Source organism: Engystomops pustulosus, chromosome 10 (assembly GCF_040894005.1).
Source record: "Engystomops pustulosus chromosome 10, aEngPut4.maternal, whole genome shotgun sequence".
NCBI classification, from domain to species: Eukaryota; Metazoa; Chordata; class Amphibia; order Anura; family Leptodactylidae; genus Engystomops; species Engystomops pustulosus.
In genome coordinates, this window is record NC_092420.1 from 821,159 (window position 1) to 843,261 (window position 22,103).

Here is a 22,103-nt window from a genome sequence, read left to right on the forward strand (position 1 = left end):
AGCCACTATACTGGACAGGGCACAGTGTGAACCTATAGCCACTATACAGGACAGGGCACAGTGTGACCCTATAGCCTCTATACTGGACACCGCACAGTGTGACCCTATAGCTACTATACTGGACACCGCACAGTGTGACCCTATAGCTACTATACTGGACACTGCGCAGTGTGACCCTATAGCCACTATACTGGACACCGCACAGTGTGACCCTATAGCCACTATACTGGACACCGCACAGTGTGACCCTATAGCCTCTATACTGGACACCGCACAGTGTGACCCTATAGCTACTATACTGGACACCGCACAGTGTGACCCTATAGCTACTATACTGGACACTGCGCAGTGTGACCCTATAGCCACTATACTGGACACCGCACAGTGTGACCCTATAGCCACTATACTGGACACCGCACAGTGTGACCCTATAGACACTATACTGGACATGGCACAGTGTGACCCTATAGGCACTATACTGGACACTGCACAGTGTGACCCTATAGCCTCTATACTGGACACTGCACAGTGTGACCCTATAGCTGCTATACTGGACACTGCACAGTGTGACCCTATAGCCTCTATACTGGACACTGCACAGTGTGACCCTATAGCCTCTATACTGGACATGGCACAGTGTGACCCTATAGCCTCTATACTGGACAGGGCACAGTGTGACCCTATAGCCTCTACACTGGACACAGCACAGTGTGAGCCTATAGCTGCTATACTGGACACTGCACAGTGTGACCCTATAGGCACTATACTGGACACTGCACAGTGTGACCCTATAGGCACTATACTGGACAGGGCACAGTGTGACCCTATAGCCTCTATGCTGGACAGGGCACAGTGTGACCCTATAGCCTCTATGCTGGACAGGGCACAGTGTGACCCTATAGCCTCTACACTGGACACAGCAAAGTGTGACCCTATAGCCACTATACTGGACACCGCACAGTGTGACCCTATAGCTACTATACTGGACACCGCACAGTGTGACCCTATAGCTACTATACTGGACACTGCGCAGTGTGACCCTATAGCCACTATGCTGGACAGGGCACAGTGTGACCCTATAGCCACTATACTGGACACCGCACAGTGTGACCCTATAGACACTATACTGGACATGGCACAGTGTGACCCTATAGGCACTATACTGGACACTGCACAGTGTGACCCTATAGCCTCTATACTGGACACTGCACAGTGTGACCCTATAGCCACTATACTGGACACCGCACAGTGTGACCCTATAGCTACTATACTGGACACCGCACAGTGTGACCCTATAGCTACTATACTGGACACTGCGCAGTGTGACCCTATAGCCACTATGCTGGACAGGGCACAGTGTGACCCTATAGCCTCTATACTGGACACCGCACAGTGTGACCCTATAGGCACTATACTGGACAGGGCACAGTGTGACCCTATAGGCACTATACTGGACAGGGCACAGTGTGACCCTATAGCCTCTATACTGGACATGGCACCGTGTGACCCTATAGCCTCTATGCTGGACAGGGCACAGTGTGACCCTATAGCTACTATACTGGACACCGCACAGTGTGACCCTATAGCTACTATACTGGACACTGCGCAGTGTGACCCTATAGCCACTATACTGGACACCGCACAGTGTGACCCTATAGCCTCTATACTGGTCACCGCACAGTGTGACCCTATAGCTACTATACTGGACACCGCACAGTGTGAGCCTATAGCCACTATACTGGACACCGCACAGTGTGACCCTATAGCCTCTATACTGGACACTGCGCAGTGTGACCCTATAGCCTCTATACTGGGCACTGCACAGTGTGACCCTATAGCCTCTATACTGGACACTGCACAGTGTGACCCTATAGCCTCTATACTGGACACTGCGCAGTGTGACCCTATAGTCTCTATACTGGACACCGCACAGTGTGACCCTATAGCTACTATACTGGACACCGCACAGTGTGACCCTATAGCCTCTATACTGGACACCGCACAGTGTGACCCTATAGCCTCTATACTGGTCACCGCACAGTGTGACCCTATAGCTACTATACTGGACACCGCACAGTGTGACCCTATAGCCTCTATACTGGACACTGCGCAGTGTGACCCTATAGCCACTATACGTGGTTTATACTTCCCTGTGCATGTGTCCTGCTCACGTCCTGCAGGAGTCTCACAATTCTTTCCTCACAGTTCGAGGGGAAGACGTCTTTCGGGATGTCGGTCTTTAACCTGAGTAACGCCATCATGGGCAGCGGCATCCTGGGACTGGCATACGCCATGGCGAACACCGGCGTCCTGCTCTTCCTGTAAGTGCCCCCTACTGCAGCCGTGTGTTTGTTACAATGTGTCAGCCCAGGTTCAGCCCCAGAGGTAGGTCATGTGAGAGGTTCCATTCACTGACTGTGAGCTCTACAGCACAGGGCGGGGATTATAGAGCCCCTATAGATAAGGGGTCCACTCCATAGTAGAGGAGTCCTGGCTGGACGCATGTGTACCCCCCCCCATGTCACATGACCCCCCCCCCCATGTCACATGACATCACAGCTCCTCAGGTATGAGCCTGGGCTCCGGGCACTGATAGGTTAATTACCCTGGATCTCCCCCCCCCTCCCCCCTGGCACCCAGATCCTTAATGTAGGGGCAGCGTGTTCTCCGATCCCGTGGGAACAGACGTCTGAATTCTGGGCACACAGGGGCGAGGAGGGTGCCAGGTGCCAGAATAACTGCAAGATAAGACCGAGGTCATGTCATCCCCATGATAAAGTCTATGTAAGGATGTGTAGGGGTTCAGCGTGAGGTCATTCAGCCGGATCGGGGGTCACTGATGGTGTGTGCCTGATGCAGGAAGGGAGAGCGTGAGGTTATGTGTAGGATGACAAAGTTGCCTGATGGTGTTCTACTGCGCGACTTGTAGGATTATTTTACGCTACTGTGCTGATGGTGCAGTGCTGGGTTTACTGATGATATACAAAAGCTAAGGTTGTCTGCAGGTGCACATTTACTATTCTATATAAAAGCTAAGGTTGTATGAAGGTGCACGTTTACTATTCTATATGATAGCTGAGGTTGTATGACAGCGCAGTGCTGGGCTGGCTGATGCTATATAAAAGCTAAGGTTGTATGATGGTGCACGTTTACTATTCTGTATGATAGCAGAGGTTGTATGATTGCGCAGTGCTGGGCTGGCTGATGCTATATAAAGCTAAGGTTGTATGATGGTGCACGTTTACTATTCTGTATGATAGCAGAGGTTGTATGATGGCGCAGTGCTGGGCTGGCTGATGCTATATAAAGCTAAGGTTGTATGATGGTACAAGTTTACTATTCTGTATGATAGCAGAGGTTGTATGACGGCGCAGTGCTGGGCTGGCTGATGCTATATAAAAGCTAAGGTTGTATGATGGTGCACGTTTACTATTCTGTATGATAGCAGAGGTTGTATGACGGCGCAGTGCTGGGCTGGCTGATGCTATATAAAAGCTAAGGTTGTATGATGGTGCACGTTTACTATTCTGTATGATAGCAAAGGTTGTATGACGGCGCAGTGCTGGGCTGGCTGATGCTATATAAAAGCTAAGGTTGTATGATGGTGCACGTTTACTATTCTCTATGATTGCAGAGGTTGTATGACGGCGCAGTGCTGGGCTGGCTGATGCTATATAAAAGCTAAGGTTGTATGATGGTGCACGTTTACTATTCTGTATGATAGCAGAGGTTGTATGATGGCGCAGTGCTGGGCTGGCTGATGCTATATAAAGCTAAGGTTGTATGATGGTGCACTTTTACTATTCTGTATGATAGCAGAGGTTGTATGACGGCGCAGTGCTGGGCTGGCTGATGCTATATAAAAGCTAAGGTTGTATGATGGTGCACGTTTACTATTCTGTATGATAGCAGAGGTTGTATGACGGCGCAGTGCTGGGCTGGCTGATGCTATATAAAAGCTAAGGTTGTATGATGCTGCACGTTTACTATTTTATATGATAGTAGAGGTTGTATGACAGCGCAGTGCTGAGCTGGCTGATGCTATATAAAAGCTAAGGTTGTATGATGGTGCACGTTTACTATTCTGTATGATAGCAGAGGTTGTATGACGGCGCAGTGCTGGGCTGGCTGATGCTATATAAAAGCTAAGGTTGTATGATGGTGCACGTTTACTATTCTGTATGATAGCAGAGGTTGTATGACGGCGCAGTGCTGGGCTGGCTGATGCTATATAAAAGCTAAGGTTGTATGATGGTGCACGTTTACTATTCTGTATGATAGCAGAGGTTGTATGACGGCGCAGTGCTGGGCTGGCTGATGCTATATAAAGCTCAGGTTGTATGATGGTGCACGTTTACTATTCTGTATGATAGCAGAGGTTGTATGACGGCGCAGTGCTGGGCTGGCTGATGCTATATAAAAGCTAAGGTTGTATGATGGTGCACGTTTACTATTCTGTATGATAGCAGAGGTTGTATGACGGCGCAGTGCTGGGCTGGCTGATGCTATATAAAAGCTAAGGTTGTATGATGGTGCACTTTTACTATTCTGTATGATAGCAGAGGTTGTATGACGGTGCAGTGCTGGGCTGGCTGATGCTATATAAAAGCTAAGGTTGTATGATGGTGCACGTTTACTATTCTCTATGATTGCAGAGGTTGTATGACAGCGCAGTGCTGGGCTGGCTGATGCTATATAAAAGCTGAGGTTGTATGATGGTGCACGTTTACTATTCTGTATGATAGCAGAGGTTGTATGACGGCGCAGTGCTGGGCTGGCTGATGCTATATAAAAGCTAAGGTTGTATGATGGTGCACGTTTACTATTCTCTATGATAGCTGAGGTTGTATGACAGCGCAGTGCTGGGCTGGCTGATGCTATATAAAAGCTGAGGTTGTATGATGGTGCACGTTTACTATTCTGTATGATAGCAGAGGTTGTATGACAGCGCAGTGCTGGGCTGGCCGATGCTATATAAAAGCTGAGGTTGTATGATGGTGCACGTTTACTATTCTGTATGATAGCAGAGGTTGTATGACGGCGCAGTGCTGGGCTGGCTGATGCTATATAAAAGCTAAGGTTGTATGATGGTGCACGTTTACTATTCTGTATGATAGCAGAGGTTGTATGACGGCGCTGGGCTGGCTGATGCTATATAAAAGCTAAGGTTGTATGATGGTGCACGTTTACTATTCTGTATGATAGCAGAGGTTGTATGACGGCGCAGTGCTGGGCTGGCTGATGCTATATAAAAGCTAAGGTTGTATGATGGTGCACGTTTACTATTCTGTATGATAGCAGAGGTTGTATGACGGCGCAGTGCTGGGCTGGCTGATGCTATACAAAGCTAAGGTTGTATGATGGTGCACTTTTACTATTCTGTATGATAGCAGAGGTTGTATGATGGCGCAGTGCTGGGTTGGCTGATGCTATATAAAGCTAAGGTTGTATGATGGTGCACGTTTACTATTCTGTATGATAGAAGAGGTTGTATGACGGCGCAGTGCTGGGCTGGCTGATGCTATATAAAAGCTAAGGTTGTATGATGGTGCACGTTTACTATTCTATATGATAGCAGAGGTTGTATGACGGCACAGTGCTGGGCTGGCTGATGCTATATAAAGCTAAGGTTGTATGATGGTGCACATTTACTATTCTGTATGATAGAAGAGGTTGTATGACGGCGCAGTGCTGGGCTGGCTGATGCTATATAAAGCTAAGGTTGTATGATGGTGCACGTTTACTATTCTGTATGATAGCAGAGGTTGTACGACGGCGCAGTGCTGGGCTGGCTGATGCTATATAAAGCTCAGGTTGTATGATGGTGCACGTTTACTATTCTGTATGATAGCAGAGGTTGTATGACGGCGCAGTGCTGGGCTGGCTGATGCTATATAAAGCTCAGTTTGTATGATGGTGCACGTTTACTATTCTGTATGATAGCAGAGGTTGTATGACGGCGCAGTGCTGGGTTGGCTGATGCTATATAAAGCTAAGGTTGTATGATGGTGCACGTTTACTATTCTGTATGATAGCAGAGGTTGTATGACGGCGCAGTGCTGGGCTGGCTGATGCTATATAAAGCTCAGGTTGTATGATGGTGCACGTTTACTATTCTGTATGATAGCAGAGGTTGTATGACGGCGCAGTGCTGGGCTGGCTGATGCTATATAAAGCTAAGGTTGTATGATGGTGCACGTTTACTATTCTGTATGATAGCAGAGGTTGTATGACGGCACAGTGCTGGGTTGGCTGATGCTATATAAAAGCTAAGGTTGTATGATGGTGCACGTTTACTATTCTGTATGATAGCAGAGGTTGTATGACGGCACAGTGCTGGGTTGGCTGATGCTATATAAAAGCTAAGGTTGTATGATGGTGCACGTTTACTATTCTGTATGATAGCAGAGGTTGTATGACGGCACAGTGCTGGGTTGGCTGATGCTATATAAAAGCTAAGGTTGTATGATGGTGCACGTTTACTATTCTGTATGATAGCAGAGGTTGTATGACGGCGCAGTGCTGGGCTGGCTGATGCTATATAAAGCTAAGGTTGTCTGCAGGTGCAGTGTGGTTAGTTATCACTGTGTGAGAGATAAAGTTGCCTGATGGTGCAGGCTTGGCTGTGCTATGGGCGGCGGTGTAAGTTTGGGGACCCCAGAGGTAGGTGTGCAGCGTGCAGGAGAAGGCCTTGTGTGACACCTGCTGGGTGCTTGATGCAGCTTGTGTGGGGTGTGGAGGGTGCAGCTGCAGGTTCCCACGGCTCAGGGACAGACACTCGCACTGAGCTGCAGAGCGTTCCTCCCACTGATCCCTCATTTCACTGACTGCAAGCAGAGATCCTACGCTGTGATGTTCATATTCCCTGATCTTGCAGGTTCCTGCTGACGGCTGTGGCGCTGCTGTCCACATACTCCATCCACCTGCTGCTCAAGTCCTCCGGGGTCGTAGGTGAGTGGGTGCTGTGGGTGCTGCAGGTGCTCTGGGTGCTGCGGAAGCTGTTGGTGGTGCTGGTGCTGTGGATGCTGCGGCTGCTGCGGGTGCTCTGGGTGCTGCGGGTGCTGTGGTTGCTGCGGGTGCTGTGGTTGCTGCGGGTGCTGTGGTTGTTGCGGGTGCTCTGGGTGCTGCGAGTGCTCTGGGTGCTGCGAGTGCTCTGGGTGCTGCGGGTGCTCTGGGTGCTGCGGAAGCTGTTGGTGGTGCTGCGGGTGCTGCGGTTGCTCTGGGTGCTGCGGTTGCTCTGGGTGCTGCGGTTGCTCTGGGTGCTGTGGGTGCTGCTGCTGCTGTGGAAGCTGTTGGTGGTGCTGGTGCTGTGGATGCTGCGGCTGCTGTGGGTGCTGCGGCTGCTGTGGGAGCTGTTGGTGGTGCTGGTGCTGTGGTTGCTGCGGGTGCTCTGGGTGCTGCGGATGCTGTGGGTGCTGCGGCTGCTGCGGAAGCTGTTGGTGCTGCTGGTGCTGTTGGTGCTGCTGGTGCTGTGGTTGCTGCGGGTGCTCTGGGTGCTGCGGGTGCTCTGGGTGCTGCGGATGCTCTGGGTGCTGCGGATGCTCTGGGTGCTGCGGGTGCTCCGGGTGCTGTGGGTGCTGTGGGTGCTGCGGCTGCTGCGAAAGCTTTTGGTGGTTGCTGTGGTTGCTGTGGTTGCTGTGGGTGCTGCGGGTGCTCTGGGTGCTGCGGATGCTGTGGGTGCTCTGGGTGCTGCTGCTGCTGCGGAAGCTGTTGGTGGTGCTGGTGCTCTGGTTGCTGCGGGTGCTCTGGTTGCTGCGGATGCTCTGGGTGCTGCGGATGCTCTGGGTGCTGCGGATGCTCTGGGTGCTGCGGATGCTCTGGGTGCTGCGGATGCTCTGGGTGCTGCGGGTGCTCTGGGTGCTGCGGGTGCTCTGGGTGCTGCGGGTGCTCTGGGTGCTGGTCTGTGCGGCCGCTCATGCGCTGCGCTGTGTGTTGCAGGGATACGCGCCTATGAGCAGCTCGGGTACAAAGCCTTCGGGACCCCGGGAAAGATGGCGGCCGCCATAGCGATAACACTGCAGAACATCGGAGGTAAGTACCGGACACCTACCCCAGCGCCCAATCACCCCTCCCCCACTCACACTCACCCTCTGTCACCCGCAGCCATGTCCAGCTACCTGTACATCGTCAAATCCGAGCTGCCCCTCGTCATCCAGACATTCCTCAACCTCCCGGAGAAGAGCACGTGAGTCACTACTGCTCGCTGTTATCAGCCACTGCACCCCGGGGGGGGGGGGGGATACCATCTACTGCTCCCTATTATCAGCCACTGCACCCCGGGGGGGATACCATCTACTGCTCTCTGTTATCAGCCATTACATCCCGGGGAGAGGAGACTGTACAGGGAGGGATACACTATTACTCTCTGTTATCAGCCATTACACCCCCGGGGAGAGGAGACTGTACAGGGGGGATACAATCTATTACTCTCTGTTATCAGCCATTACAACCTAGGGAGAGGAGACTGTACAGGGGGGGATACAATCTATTACTCTCTGTTACCCCGGGGAGAGGAGACTGTACAGGGGGGATACAATCTATTACTCTCTGTTATCAGCCATTACATCCCGGGGAGAGGAGACTGTACAGGGGGGATACAATCTATTACTCTCTGTTATCAGCCATTACATCCCGGGGAGAGGAGACTGTACAGGGGGGATACAATCTATTACTCTCTGTTATCAGCCATTACATCCCGGGGGAGAGGAGACTGTACAGGGGGGGATACAATCTATTACTCTCTGTTATCAGCCATTACACCCCGGGGAGAGGAGACTGTACAGGGGGGGATACAATCTATTACTCTCTGTTATCAGCCATTACACCCCGGGGAGAGGAGACTGTACAGGGGGGATACAATCTATTACTCTCTGTTATCAGCCATTACACCCCGGGGAGAGGAGACTGTACAGGGGGATACAATCTATTACTCTCTGTTATCAGCCATTACACCCCGGGGAGAGGAGACTGTACAGGGGGGATACAATCTATTACTCTCTGTTATCAGCCATTACACCCCGGGGAGAGGAGACTGTACAGGGGGGGATACAATCTATTACTCTCTGTTATCAGCCATTACATCCCGGGGGGGGGGGGAGAGGAGACTGTACAGGGGGGGATACAATCTATTACTCTCTGTTATCAGCCATTACATCCCGGGGAGAGGAGACTGTACAGGGGGGGATACAATCTATTACTCTCTGTTATCAGCCATTACATCCCGGGGAGAGGAGACTGTACAGGGGGGGATACAATCTATTACTCTCTGTTATCAGCCATTACACCCCGGGGAGAGGAGACTGTACAGGGGGGATACAATCTATTACTCTCTGTTATCAGCCATTACATCCCGGGGAGAGGAGACTGTACAGGGGGGGATACAATCTATTACTCTCTGTTATCAGCCCATTACATCCCCGGGGAGAGGAGACTGTACAGGGGGGGATACAATCTATTACTCTCTGTTATCAGCCATTACACCCCGGGGAGAGGAGACTGTACAGGGGGGATACAATCTATTACTCTCTGTTATCAGCCATTACATCCCCGGGGAGAGGAGACTGTACAGGGGGGATACAATCTATTACTCTCTGTTATCAGCCATTACATCCCGGGGAGAGGAGACTGTACAGGGGGGATACAATCTATTACTCTCTGTTATCAGCCATTACACCCCGGGGAGAGGAGACTGTACAGGGGGGATACAATCTATTACTCTCTGTTATCAGCCATTACATCCCGGGGAGAGGAGACTGTACAGGGGGGATACAATCTATTACTCTCTGTTATCAGCCATTACATCCCGGGGAGAGGAGACTGTACAGGGGGGGATACAATCTATTACTCTCTGTTATCAGCCATTACATCCCGGGGGAGAGGAGACTGTACAGGGGGGGATACAATCTATTACTCTCTGTTATCAGCCATTACACCCCGGGGAGAGGAGACTGTACAGGGGGGATACAATCTATTACTCTCTGTTATCAGCCATTACATCCCGGGGAGAGGAGACTGTACAGGGGGGGATACAATCTATTACTCTCTGTTATCAGCCATTACATCCCGGGGAGAGGAGACTGTACAGGGGGGATACAATCTATTACTCTCTGTTATCAGCCATTACACCCCGGGGAGAGGAGACTGTACAGGGGGGATACAATCTATTACTCTCTGTTATCAGCCATTACACCCCGGGGAGAGGAGACTGTACAGGAGGGGATACAATCTATTACTCTCTGTTATCAGCCATTACACCCGGGGAGAGGAGACTGTACAGGGGGGGATACAATCTATTACTCTCTGTTATCAGCCATTACACCCCGGGGAGAGGAGACTGTACAGGGGGGGATACAATCTATTACTCTCTGTTATCAGCCATTACACCCCGGGGAGAGGAGACTGTACAGGGGGGATACAATCTATTACTCTCTGTTATCAGCCATTACATCCCGGGGAGAGGAGACTGTACAGGGGGGATACAATCTATTACTCTCTGTTATCAGCCATTACATCCCGGGGAGAGGAGACTGTACAGGGGGGGATACAATCTATTACTCTCTGTTATCAGCCATTACATCCCTGGGGAGAGGAGACTGTACAGGGGGGGATACAATCTATTACTCTCTGTTATCAGCCATTACATCCCGGGGAGAGGAGACTGTACAGGGGGGGATACAATCTATTACTCTCTGTTATCAGCCATTACATCCCGGGGAGAGGAGACTGTACAGGGGGGATACAATCTATTACTCTCTGTTATCAGCCATTACATCCCGGGGAGAGGAGACTGTACAGGGGGGGATACAATCTATTACTCTCTGTTATCAGCCATTACATCCCGGGGAGAGGAGACTGTACAGGGGGGGATACAATCTATTACTCTCTGTTATCAGCCATTACATCCCGGGGAGAGGAGACTGTACAGGGGGGGATACAATCTATTACTCTCTGTTATCAGCCATTACATCCCGGGGAGAGGAGACTGTACAGGGGGGGATACAATCTATTACTCTCTGTTATCAGCCATTACATCCCGGGGAGAGGAGACTGTACAGGGGGGGATACAATCTATTACTCTCTGTTATCAGCCATTACACCCCGGGGAGAGGAGACTGTACAGGGGGGGATACAATCTATTACTCTCTGTTATCAGCCATTACATCCCGGGGAGAGGAGACTGTACAGGGGGGGATACAATCTATTACTCTCTGTTATCAGCCATTACATCCCGGGGAGAGGAGACTGTACAGGGGGATACAATCTATTACTCTCTGTTATCAGCCATTACATCCCGGGGAGAGGAGACTGTACAGGGGGGGATACAATCTATTACTCTCTGTTATCAGCCATTACATCCCGGGGAGAGGAGACTGTACAGGGGGGGATACAATCTATTACTCTCTGTTATCAGCCATTACATCCCGGGGAGAGGAGACTGTACAGGGGGGATACAATCTATTACTCTCTGTTATCAGCCATTACATCCCGGGGAGAGGAGACTGTACAGGGGGGATACAATCTATTACTCTCTGTTATCAGCCATTACATCCCGGGGAGAGGAGACTGTACAGGGGGGGATACAATCTATTACTCTCTGTTATCAGCCATTTCACCCCGGGGAGAGGAGACTGTACAGGGGGGATACAATCTATTACTCTCTGTTATCAGCCATTACACCCCGGGGAGAGGAGACTGTACAGGGGGGATACAATCTATTACTCTCTGTTATCAGCCATTACATCCCGGGGAGAGGAGACTGTACAGGGGGGGATACAATCTATTACTCTCTGTTATCAGCCATTACACCCCGGGGAGAGGAGACTGTACAGGGGGGATACAATCTATTACTCTCTGTTATCAGCCATTACACCCCGGGGAGACTGTACAGGGGGGATACAATCTATTACTCTCTGTTATCAGCCATTACATCCCGGGGAGAGGAGACTGTACAGGGGGGGATACAATCTATTACTCTCTGTTATCAGCCATTACATCCCGGGGAGAGGAGACTGTACAGGGGGATACAATCTATTACTCTCTGTTATCAGCCATTACACCCCGGGGAGAGGAGACTGTACAGGGGGGGATACAATCTATTACTCTCTGTTATCAGCCATTACATCCCGGGGAGAGGAGACTGTACAGGGGGGATACAATCTATTACTCTCTGTTATCAGCCATTACATCCCGGGGAGAGGAGACTGTACAGGGGGGATACAATCTATTACTCTCTGTTATCAGCCATTACACCCCGGGGAGAGGAGACTGTACAGGGGGGGATACAATCTATTACTCTCTGTTATCAGCCATTACATCCCGGGGAGAGGAGACTGTACAGGGGGGATACAATCTATTACTCTCTGTTATCAGCCATTACACCCCGGGGAGAGGAGACTGTACAGGGGGGATACAATCTATTACTCTCTGTTATCAGCCATTACACCCCGGGGAGAGGAGACTGTACAGGGGGGGATACAATCTATTACTCTCTGTTATCAGCCATTACATCCCGGGGAGAGGAGACTGTACAGGGGGATACAATCTATTACTCTCTGTTATCAGCCATTACACCCCGGGGAGAGGAGACTGTACAGGGGGGGATACAATCTATTACTCTCTGTTATCAGCCATTACACCCCGGGGAGAGGAGACTGTACAGGGGGGATACAATCTATTACTCTCTGTTATCAGCCATTACACCCCGGGGAGAGGAGACTGTACAGGGGGGGGATACAATCTATTACTCTCTGTTATCAGCCATTACATCCCGGGGAGAGGAGACTGTACAGGGGGGGATACAATCTATTACTCTCTGTTATCAGCCATTACATCCCGGGGAGAGGAGACTGTACAGGGGGGGTACAATCTATTACTCTCTGTTATCAGCCATTACATCCCGGGGAGAGGAGACTGTACAGGGGGGGATACAATCTATTACTCTCTGTTATCAGCCATTACATCCCGGGGAGAGGAGACTGTACAGGGGGGGATACAATCTATTACTCTCTGTTATCAGCCATTACATCCCGGGGAGAGGAGACTGTACAGGGGGGATACAATCTATTACTCTCTGTTATCAGCCATTACATCCCGGGGAGAGGAGACTGTACAGGGGGGGATACAATCTATTACTCTCTGTTATCAGCCATTACATCCCGGGGAGAGGAGACTGTACAGGGGGGGATACAATCTATTACTCTCTGTTATCAGCCATTACATCCCGGGGAGAGGAGACTGTACAGGGGGGATACAATCTATTACTCTCTGTTATCAGCCATTACATCCCGGGGAGAGGAGACTGTACAGGGGGGATACAATCTATTACTCTCTGTTATCAGCCATTACATCCCGGGGAGAGGAGACTGTACAGGGGGATACAATCTATTACTCTCTGTTATCAGCCATTACACCCCGGGGAGAGGAGACTGTACAGGGGGGATACAATCTATTACTCTCTGTTATCAGCCATTACACCCCGGGGAGAGGAGACTGTACAGGGGGGGATACAATCTATTACTCTCTGTTATCAGCCATTACATCCCGGGGAGAGGAGACTGTACAGGGGGGGATACAATCTATTACTCTCTGGTATCAGCCATTACACCCCGGGGAGAGGAGACTGTACAGGGGGGATACAATCTATTACTCTCTGTTATCAGCCATTACACCCCGGGGAGAGGAGACTGTACAGGGGGGGATACAATCTATTACTCTCTGTTATCAGCCATTACATCCCGGGGAGAGGAGACTGTACAGGGGGGGATACAATCTATTACTCTCTGTTATCAGCCATTACACCCCGGGGAGAGGAGACTGTACAGGGAGGATACAATCTATTACTCTCTGTTATCAGCCATTACACCCCGGGGAGAGGAGACTGTACAGGGGGGATACAATCTATTACTCTCTGTTATCAGCCATTACACCCCGGGGAGAGGAGACTGTACAGGAGGATACAATCTATTACTCTCTGTTATCAGCCATTACATCCCGGGGAGAGGAGACTGTACAGGGGGGATACAATCTATTACTCTCTGTTATCAGCCATTGCATCCCGGGGAGAGGAGACTGTACAGGGGGATACAATCTATTACTCTCTGTTATCAGCCATTACACCCCGGGGAGAGGAGACTGTACAGGGGGGGGATACAATCTATTACTCTCTGTTATCAGCCATTACACCCCGGGGAGAGGAGACTGTACAGGGGGGGGATACAATCTATTACTCTCTGTTATCAGCCATTACATCCCGGGGAGAGGAGACTGTACAGGGGGGGATACAATCTATTACTCTCTGTTATCAGCCATTACACCCCGGGGAGAGGAGACTGTACAGGGGGGGGATACAATCTATTACTCTCTGTTATCAGCCATTACACCCCGGGGAGAGGAGACTGTACAGGGGGGGATACAATCTATTACTCTCTGTTATCAGCCATTACATCCCGGGGAGAGGAGACTGTACAGGGGGGGATACAATCTATTACTCTCTGTTATCAGCCATTACACCCCGGGGAGAGGAGACTGTACAGGGGGGATACAATCTATTACTCTCTGTTATCAGCCATTACACCCCGGGGAGAGGAGACTGTACAGGGGGGATACAATCTATTACTCTCTGTTATCAGCCATTACATCCCGGGGAGAGGAGACTGTACAGGGGGATACAATCTATTACTCTCTGTTATCAGCCATTACACCCCGGGGAGAGGAGACTGTACAGGGGGGATACAATCTATTACTCTCTGTTATCAGCCATTACATCCCGGGGAGAGGAGACTGTACAGGGGGGATACAATCTATTACTCTCTGTTATCAGCCATTACATCCCGGGGAGAGGAGACTGTACAGGGGGGATACAATCTATTACTCTCTGTTATCAGCCATTACACCCCGGGGGGAGGAGACTGTACAGGGGGGGGGATACAATCTATTACTCTCTGTTATCAGCCATTACATCCCGGGGGGAGGAGACTGTACAGGGGGATACAATCTATTACTCTCTGTTATCAGCCATTACACCCCGGGGGGAGGAGACTGTACAGGGGGGGATACAATCTATTACTCTCTGTTATCAGCCATTACACCCCAGGGAGAGGAGACTGTACAGGGGGGGATACAATCTATTACTCTCTGTTATCAGCCATTACACCCCGGGGGGAGGAGACTGTACAGGGGGGGATACAATCTATTACTCTCTGTTATCAGCCATTACACCCCGGGGAGAGGAGACTGTACAGGGGGATACAATCTATTACTCTCTGTTATCAGCCATTACACCCCGGGGAGAGGAGACTGTACAGGGGGGGGGATACAATCTATTACTCTCTGTTATCAGCCATTACACCCCGGGGAGAGGAGACTGTACAGGAGGGATACAATCTATTACTCTCTGTTATCAGCCATTACACCCCGGGGAGAGGAGACTGTACAGGGGGGGGGGTACAATCTATTACTCTCTGTTATCAGCCATTACACCCCGGGGGGAGGAGACTGTACAGGGGGGGGGATACAATCTATTACTCTCTGTTATCAGCCATTACACCCCGGGGAGAGGAGACTGTACAGGGGGGATACAATCTATTACTCTCTGTTATCAGCCATTACATCCCGGGGAGAGGAGACTGTACAGGGGGGGATACAATCTATTACTCTCTGTTATCAGCCATTACATCCCGGGGAGAGGAGACTGTACAGGGGGGGATACAATCTATTACTCTCTGTTATCAGCCATTACACCCCGGGGAGAGGAGACTGTACAGGGGGGATACAATCTATTACTCTCTGTTATCAGCCATTACACCCCGGGGAGAGGAGACTGTACAGGGGGGATACAATCTATTACTCTCTGTTATCAGCCATTACACCCCGGGGGGAGGAGACTGTACAGGGGGGATACAATCTATTACTCTCTGTTATCAGCCATTACACCCCGGGGAGAGGAGACTGTACAGGGGGGGATACAATCTATTACTCTCTGTTATCAGCCATTACACCCCGGGGAGAGGAGACTGTACAGGGGGGGATACAATCTATTACTCTCTGTTATCAGCCATTACACCCCGGGGGGAGGAGACTGTACAGGGGGGGGGGGGTACAATCTATCACCCTGACCACACCACCTCCTAAAAATAACTAAGTGTCTGCACGTCCCCCTGTACTGCCAATGACGGATGGAACCTGCTCCTCTCCTGCACATCCCCCATATCTTCCAGTCTATGCGCACTGTAGAGGTGTTGTTACATTGTATCTGTTGAGATGACCCTATATAGATCTGTTTGTTAGTCTTAACACTTACCGTGATACAATGTAACAATCTGATCATGTATCACCTTCACATATACATGTGCCTGGTTTATTACTTGGGTCGGTTTGTTACAATATATCTGTGTAGGCACCCTGGTTACAGTACAGTCGCTGCAAGTCAGCCGGGGGTTACATTGTGTAGGGTCACACGTTGTATCAGTCTGGGGGTTACATTGTGTGGGGTCATACGTTGTATTAGTCTGGGGGTTACATTGTGTGGGGTCATACGTTGTATCAGTCTGGGTGTTACATTGTGTAGGGTCATACGTTGTATCAGTCTGGGGGTTACATTGTGTAGGGTCACACGTTGTATCAGTCTGGGGGTTACATTGTGTAGGGTCATACGTTGTATCAGTCTGGGGGTTACATTGTGTGGGGTCATACGTTGTATCAGTCTGGGGGTTACATTGTGTGGGGTCATAGGTTGTATCAGTCTGGGTGTTACATTGTGTAGGGTCATACGTTGTATCAGTCTGGGGGTCACATTGTGTAGGGTCATACGTTGTATCAGTCTGGGGGTTACATTGTGTAGGGTCATACGTTGTATCGGTCTGGGGTTACATTGTGTGGGGTCATACGTTGTATCAGTCTGGGGGTTACATTGTGTAGGGTCATACGTTGTATCAGTCTGGGGGTTACATTGTGTAGGGTCATACGTTGTATCAGTCTGGGGGTTACATTGTGTAGGGTCATACGTTGTATTAGTCTGGGGGTTACATTGTGTGGGGTCACACGTTGTATCAGTCTGGGTGTTACATTGTGTGGGGTCACACGTTGTATCAGTCTGGGTGTTACATTGTGTAGGGTCACACGTTGTATCAGTCTGGGGGTTACATTGTGTAGGGTCATACGTTGTATCAGTCTGGGGGTTACATTGTGTAGGGTCATACGTTGTATCAGTCTGGGGGTTACATTGTGTGGGGTCACACGTTGTATCAGTCTGGGGGTTACATTGTGTGGGGTCATACGTTGTATCAGTCTGGGTGTTACATTGTGTAGGGTCATACGTTGTATCAGTCTGGGGGTTACATTGTGTAGGGTCACACGTTGTATCAGTCTGGGGGTTACATTGTGTGGGGTCATACGTTGTATCAGTCTGGGGGTTACATTGTGTGGGGTCACACGTTGTATCAGTCTGAGGGTTACATTGTGTAGGGTCATACGTTGTATCAGTCTGGGGGTTACATTGTGTAGGGTCACACGTTGTATCAGTCTGGGGGTTACATTGTGTGGGGTCATACGTTGTATCAGTCTGGGGGTTACATTGTGTAGGGTCATACGTTGTATCAGTCTGGGGGTTACATTGTGTAGGGTCATACGTTGTATCAGTCTGGGGGTTACATTGTGTAGGGTCATACGTTGTATCAGTCTGGGGGTTACATTGTGTAGGGTCATACGTTGTATCGGTCTGGGGTTACATTGTGTAGGGTCATACGTTGTATCAGTCTGGGGGTTACATTGTGTAGGGTCATACGTTGTATCAGTCTGGGGGTTACATTGTGTGGGGTCATACGTTGTATCAGTCTGGGGGTTACATTGTGTGGGGTCATACGTTGTATCAGTCTGGGTGTTATATTGTGTAGGGTCATACGTTGTATCAGTCTGGGGGTTACATTGTGTGGGGTCATACCTTGTATCAGTCTGGGGGTCACATTGTGTGGGGTCACACGTTGTATCAGTCTGGGGGTTACATTGTGTGGGGTCATACGTTGTATCAGTCTGGGGGTCACATTGTGTGGGGTCACACGTTGTATCAGTCTGGGGGTTACATTGTGTAGGGTCATACGTTGTATCAGTCTGGGGGTTACATTGTGTGGGGTCACACGTTGTATCAGTCTGGGGGTCACATTGTGTAGGGTCACACGTTGTATCAGTCTGGGGGTTACATTGTGTGGGGTCACACGTTGTATCAGTCTGGGGGTTACATTGTGTGGGGTCATACGTTGTATCAGTCTGGGGGTTACATTGTGTAGGGTCACACGTTGTATCAGTCTGGGGGTCACATTGTGTAGGGTCACACGTTGTATCAGTCTGGGGGTTACATTGTGTAGGGTCATACGTTGTATCAGTCTGGGGGTTACATTGTGTAGGGTCATACGTTGTATCAGTCTGGGGGTTACATTGTGTAGGGTCATACGTTGTATCAGTCTGGGGGTTACATTGTGTAGGGTCATACGTTGTATTAGTCTGGGGGTTACATTGTGTGGGGTCACACGTTGTATCAGTCTGGGTGTTACATTGTGTGGGGTCACACGTTGTATCAGTCTGGGGGTTACATTGTGTAGGGTCACACGTTGTATCAGTCTGGGGGTTACATTGTGTAGGGTCATACGTTGTATCAGTCTGGGTGTTACATTGTGTAGGGTCATACGTTGTATCAGTCTGGGGGTTACATTGTGTAGGGTCATACGTTGTATCAGTCTGGGGGTTACATTGTGTAGGGTCATACGTTGTATCAGTCTGGGTGTTACATTGTGTGGGGTCACACGTTGTATCAGTCTGGGGGTTACATTGTGTAGGGTCATACGTTGCATCAGTCTGGGGGTCACATTGTGTGGGGTCACACGTTGTATCAGTCAGGGGGTTACATTGTGTAGGGTCATACGTTGTATCAGTCTGGGGGTTACATTGTGTAGGGTCATACGTTGTATCAGACTGGGGGTTACATTGTGTAGGGTCATACGTTGTATCAGTCTGGGGGTCACATTGTGTAGGGTCATACGTTGTATCAGTCTGGGGGTTACATTGTGTAGGGTCATACGTTGTATCAGACGGGGGGTTACATTGTGTAGGGTCATACGTTGTATCAGTCTGGGTGTTACATTGTGTAGGGTCATACGTTGTATCAGTCTGGGGGTTACATTGTGTGGGGTCATACGTTGTATCAGTCTGGGGGTCACATTGTGTGGGGTCACACGTTGTATGAGTCTGGGGGTTACATTGTGTAGGGTCACACGTTGTATCAGTCTGGGTGTTATATTGTGTAGGGTCATACGTTGTATCAGTCTGGGTGTTATATTGTGTAGGGTCATACGTTGTATCAGTCTGGGGGTTACATTGTGTAGGGTCATACGTTGTATCAGTCTGGGTGTTATATTGTGTAGGGTCATACGTTGTATCAGTCTGGGGGTTACATTGTGTAGGGTCATACGTTGTATCAGTCTGGGTGTTATATTGTGTAGGGTCACACGTTGTATCAGTCTGGGGGTTACATTGTGTAGGGTCATACGTTGTATCAGTCTGGGGGTTACATTGTGTAGGGTCACACGTTGTATCAGTCTGAGGGTTACATTGTGTAGGGTCACACGTTGTATCAGTCTGAGGGTTACATTGTGTAGGGTCATACGTTGTATCAGTCTGGGGGTTACATTGTGTGGGGTCATACGTTGTATCAGTCTGGGGGTTACATTGTGTGGGGTCACACGTTGTATCAGTCTGGGGGTTACATTGTGTAGGGTCACACGTTGTATCAGTCTGGGGGTTACATTGTGTAGGGTCATACGTTGTATCAGTCTGGGGGTTACATTGTGTGGGGTCATATGTTGTATTAGTCTGGGGGTTACATTGTGTGGGGTCACACGTGTATCAGTCTGGGGGTTACATTGTGTAGGGTCATACGTTGTATCAGTCTGGGGGTTACATTGTGTAGGGTCATACGTTGTATCAGTCTGGGGGTTACATTGTGTGGGGTCATACGTTGTATTAGTCTGGGGGTTACATTGTGTGGGGTCACACGTGTATCAGTCTGGGGGTTACATTGTGTAGGGTCATACGTTGTATGAGTCTGGGGGTTACATTGTGTGGGGTCACACGTTGTATCAGTCTGGGGGTTACATTGTGTAGGGTCATACGTTGTATGAGTCTGGGGGTTACATTGTGTGGGGTCACACGTTGTATCAGTCTGGGGGTTACATTGTGTAGGGTCATACGTTGTATTAGTCTGGGGGTTACATTGTGTGGGGTCACACGTTGTATCAGTCTGGGGGTCACATTGTGTGGGGTCACACGTTGTATCAGTCTGGGGGTTACATTGTGTAGGGTCACACGTTGTATCAGTCTGGGGGTTACATTGTGTGGGGTCACACGTTGTATCAGTCTGGGGGTCACATTGTGTAGGGTCACACGTATCAGTCTGGGGGTTACATTGTGTAGGGTCACACGTTGTATCAGTCTGGGGGTTACATTGTGTGGGGTCATACGTTGTATTAGTCTGGGGGTTACATTGTGTGGGGTCACACGTTGTATCAGTCTGGGGGTTACATTGTGTAGGGTCACACGTTGTATGAGTCTGGGGGTTACATTGTGTAGGGTCATACGTTGTATGAGTCTGGGGGTTACATTGTGTAGGGTCATACGTTGTATGAGTCTGGGGGTTACATTGTGTGGGGTCATACGTTGTATCAGTCTGGGGGTTACATTGTGTGGGGTCACACGTTGTATCAGTCTGGGGGTTACATTGTGTGGGGTCACACGTTGTATCAGTCTGGGGGTTACATTGTGTGGGGTCATACGTTGTATCAGTCTGGGGGTTACATTGTGTGGGGTCATACGTTGTATCAGTCTGGGTGTTATATTGTGTAGGGTCACACGTTGTATCAGTCTGGGGGTTACATTGTGTAGGGTCATACGTTGTATCAGTCTGGGGATTACATTGTGTAGGGTCATACGTTGTATCAGTCTGGGGGTTACATTGTGTAGGGTCATACGTTGTATCAGTCTGGGGGTTACATTGTGTGGGGTCACACGTTGTATCAGTCTGGGGGTTACATTGTGTGGGGTCATACGTTGTATCAGTCTGGGGGTTACATTGTGTGGGGTCACACGTTGTATCAGTCTGGGGGTCACATTGTGTAGGGTCACACGTTGTATCAGTCTGGGGGTTACATTGTGTAGGGTCACACGTTGTATCAGTCTGGGGGTTACATTGTGTAGGGTCATACGTTGTATCAGTCTGGGGGTTACATTGTGTAGGGTCATACGTTGTATCAGTCTGGGTGTTACATTGTGTAGGGTCATACGTTGTATCAGTCTGGGGGTTACATTGTGTAGGGTCATACGTTGTATCAGTCTGGGGGTTACATTGTGTAGGGTCATACGTTGTATCAGTCTGGGTGTTACATTGTGTGGGGTCACACGTTGTATCAGTCTGGGGGTTACATTGTGTAGGGTCATACGTTGCATCAGTCTGGGGGTCACATTGTGTGGGGTCATACGTTGTATCAGTCTGGGGGTTACATTGTGTAGGGTCATACGTTGTATCAGACTGGGGGTTACATTGTGTAGGGTCATACGTTGTATCAGTCTGGGGGTCACATTGTGTGGGGTCATACGTTGTATCAGTCTGGGGGTTACATTGTGTAGGGTCATACGTTGTATTAGTCTGGGGGTTACATTGTGTGGGGTCACACGTTGTATCAGTCTGGGGGTTACATTGTGTAGGGTCATACGTTGTATTAGTCTGGGGGTTACATTGTGTGGGGTCACACGTTGTATCAGTCTGGGGGTTACATTGTGTAGGGTCATACGTTGTATTAGTCTGGGGGTTACATTGTGTGGGGTCACACGTTGTATCAGTCTGGGGGTTACATTGTGTAGGGTCATACGTTGTATGAGTCTGGGGGTTACATTGTGTAGGGTCATACGTTGTATGAGTCTGGGGGTTACATTGTGTAGGGTCACACGTTGTATCAGTCTGGGGGTTACATTGTGTGGGGTCATACGTTGTATTAGTCTGGGGGTTACATTGTGTGGGGTCACACGTTGTATCAGTCTGGGGGTTACATTGTGTAGGGTCACAC

General features: G+C 49.7%; 1 protein-coding gene across 3 annotated transcripts in view; it reads left to right on the forward strand.

The window, feature by feature from the left end:
- The window catches only part of LOC140103609 (sodium-coupled neutral amino acid transporter 3-like), a 115,317-nt gene that overhangs the window by 72,737 nt on the left and 20,477 nt on the right, over window positions 1–22,103 (forward strand). For all 3 annotated transcript variants that reach the window (XM_072126753.1, XM_072126751.1, XM_072126752.1), the window contains 4 exons: window positions 2,206–2,321; window positions 6,878–6,951; window positions 7,939–8,031; window positions 8,104–8,185. In XM_072126753.1, the coding sequence (XP_071982854.1) occupies window positions 2,206–2,321; window positions 6,878–6,951; window positions 7,939–8,031; window positions 8,104–8,185 (365 nt within the window). The remainder of the gene's footprint in view (window positions 1–2,205; window positions 2,322–6,877; window positions 6,952–7,938; window positions 8,032–8,103; window positions 8,186–22,103) is intronic.